Source organism: Nematolebias whitei, chromosome 10, assembly GCF_014905685.2.
Source record: "Nematolebias whitei isolate Nwh7 chromosome 10, NemWhi1, whole genome shotgun sequence".
Lineage (NCBI taxonomy): Eukaryota > Metazoa > Chordata > Actinopteri > Cyprinodontiformes > Rivulidae > Nematolebias > Nematolebias whitei.
Genome location: NC_056507.1, coordinates 48,230,521 through 48,233,572, shown reverse-complemented (window position 1 = coordinate 48,233,572; position 3,052 = coordinate 48,230,521). Strand labels below are relative to the sequence as shown.

General features: G+C 43.5%; 1 protein-coding gene across 1 annotated transcript in view; it reads left to right on the top strand.

The window, feature by feature from the left end:
• Positions 1-2,441, top strand: part of LOC119416527 (receptor-type tyrosine-protein phosphatase zeta) — a gene marked incomplete at its 5' end in the record, with an annotated part of 29,950 nt that extends 27,509 nt beyond the window's left edge. Inside the window, 1 exon segment of the mRNA XM_037683758.1 lies at positions 2,067-2,441. Coding sequence (XP_037539686.1) covers positions 2,067-2,441 — 375 coding nt within the window.
• Positions 2,442-3,052: the final 611 nt, after the last annotated feature.

The following is a 3,052-nucleotide window of genomic DNA, read 5'->3' as shown; positions in this document are numbered from 1 at the left end:
TAAGAAACAGGTGCAAAACATCTCTATTTACGTCTGAGAGGATTCTAAAACATGACAGTTTTAACATAACAACTTGTTTTTCGTTTGACTGTAACCTTGTAAACGCACACACTTGCTCATTCAAAAGCAGAAATCAGAAAAATGCATAATTACTCTGCAACAGCTTTTGACATGAGAATAAAAATCATTACTCAGTTAATAAAATTGATTAGTTCACTGCAACATCTAAAATGGTTTGAACTAAGACACTTTGATTATCAACATTTGTAAGATAGTAATGATAATAAAAAGAGAGTGTTCTTTTCACTTGAATCTTCAAGAAAGAAAGTCTCGGGATGGGTGAACCTGTATCTATGTATTCAAATACATGAAATGACAGTTCCTGTCCCACAAGGTTCTTAAGGTCAAGAGTTTTGACCTTAGACTGGGTTTCGACGTAGGCCTAGTCCACTACACATTATAGAAAACAGACTAGTTAAAATCAGCTGACACAGTGTCAAAAGCCAGTGAATAAAAGTGAGTTTGTAAACAAGACTTAAAAACAGCGAGAGAGGGAGCCAGCCTGACATGCAGTGGTTACTTCTTCCACAGTTTTGGACCTGCAACAGAAATGATGACAAATGCAAAATGATAAAATGAAGCTCAAAATGTGAACTGCCTGAATATGATTTCTCCCTGATCCATCAGTTCCTGCCTCCATACATCATCTTTTAGGACCAGGAACCCTGGCAGAAATCAGTTTTTTCTTTCTTACTGTCACTTCTGTGCCTGATGTCTTTGTGATGGATGATCATGTCTAGTTTTAACAGTGAGACCAACAGTGATCTTCTGCTTCCTAAGACTAAATGAGTGAAAATATCACCTGCTGAACCTGACAGCCATGTTTTCATGGTATGTAGTTAGTTTTTTTTGTGAAGAAAACACTGAGAATATGTAAAGCTAAAGAGAGGTGGCACACTCTCAGTGAGCCCATTCATTTGTTGTACAGTAAAAACCACCTTTGTGTTTCACAGAAGTTGTTCAGCTGAACTGTCTGACTTTTTGTGATAATTTAGTGTGCAGTCATTTTGTCCATATCCTTAATGCATTGATAGCATCTGGGCCATCGTTTAACCCATGTTGGGTAAAACTCTTTTACAAGACTATCACATGTACAGAAAATAGTACTGTAATTGTTTGGAGATATTAACACATTTTTACAAAACAATTAAACAGCCACATGGAAAACCTGGACTTAACCATTAAGAGTTGACATTGGCTCAGTTATTACTCAGTGAGCAAACTCAATACTAAGACAAAGTTGCTGTTGTCAAGATTTAAGATCCGTGGAATGATTTTTCAGTCAAAAAAAAGGCACTAACGAGGTAGGAAACAAAAGTAAACCAACCCCACAGATCAGCAAACGACAAAGAACAAGGGATTTGATGGCAAACAGGATGAGGAAACCATAAAGGCTGTTTGGTACACATTGAAAGAGATGGAAGCATCAACATTGAGGGTTACAGGAAACCAACTCACACAGATCAGAACTTTCTGTTTGACTCTGACTGAAACAAACTTTGTCATTACAAAGCAATGAGACTGCCATCTCTTTCTATGTGCACCCAACAGTCCAATAAGGCATCTTGTTGTCATTAACATCCTCTGTGGTCAGCTTGGTGTTGTTCTCGACCCAGTGTGCTGTATGTGTCCTTAGCTTGGCTTTATACCCGGGTATCATCCTCATATTGTAATGAATTGCGAGGGGGACCCAGAAATTCAACCATACAGAAGTGAACAAAAATATTTATTGAATATTTGTCTGGAGGTGAACTCCTGAGGGAGGACATCAGCTGAAATTTTGCAGAATTTGATCATGGATGGAGATGCAGAAGCTGCAATGATGTCAGAGGGAAGGGAGGTTAGGAGGGATGGAGGTACAGCCAGATATTTTTATATGTGAGTGTAACCTGGAGGGTCCGGCAAACACTCTTCTTCAGGTTGTGGAGCTTGTTTTTGAGAACTCACAACTCCTAGAGTTCAGAGTCTGAGATTGTGATTAATAAACATACATGGGTCATTCACAGAGAGGAATAAACGGCAATACTCATCAGAGGGAGTTAGCGAGAATCGGTGGTCAGAAGGCAGAGCAGAAGTCAAAGTCCAGATATCCATGGGCAGAAGTTATCAGTCTTGGGCACGGACCAGGGGATCTGAAGCCGGCAAAGAGACCAGGGGATCTGCAGCCGGCAAAGAGACCAGGGGATCTGCAGCAGGCAAAGAAACCAGGGGATCAGCAGCAGGCAAAGAGACCAGGGGATCTGCAGCAGGCGAAGAGACCAGGGGATCTGCAGCAGGCAAAGAGACCAGGGGATCTGCAACAGGCGAAGAAACCAGGGGATCTGCAGCAGGTGAGGAGACCAACATATCTGCAGCAGGTGAGGAGACTGATGAATCTGTAGCAGGTGAGGAGACCGGCAAATCTGTAGCAGGTTATGAGATTGGTGAGTCTGCAGCTGGTGCAGAGACCAGAGGGGCTGCAGCAGGCATAGCTACCGCAGGGGTTGCAGAGGGCGTAGCTACCACAGAGACTGCAGTGGGCATGGGACCCTCAGGAGACTCGGGGCCCACAGGAGACTCAGGAACCACAGGAGACTCAGCACCCACAGAAAACTCAGGACCCACAGGAGACTTGGGAACCATAGGAGACTCTGGAACCACTGGAAACTAGGGAACCACTGGAGACTCAGGAACCACTGGAAACTTGGGAACCACTGGAGATCCTGGAACCACAAGAAATTCTGGAACCACAGGAGACTTGGGAACCACAAGAGACTTGGGAACCACAGGGGTTTCAGGAACAACAGGAAATTCTGGAACAATAGGAGGCTAGGAGGAAGAGTGAGTGGTGTCTTCCAGGACCATCTCATAGGCACAGGAAGTAGGTGGGTTTACATAGCCGACACCCACAGAGACACAGATAGCAGGTGGGTCATTGTCCACAACATCCATGAGCCTAGTTCTGCTAAAGGTTTCTTCCTCATGAGGGAGTTTTTCTTTCCACTGTTGCCTT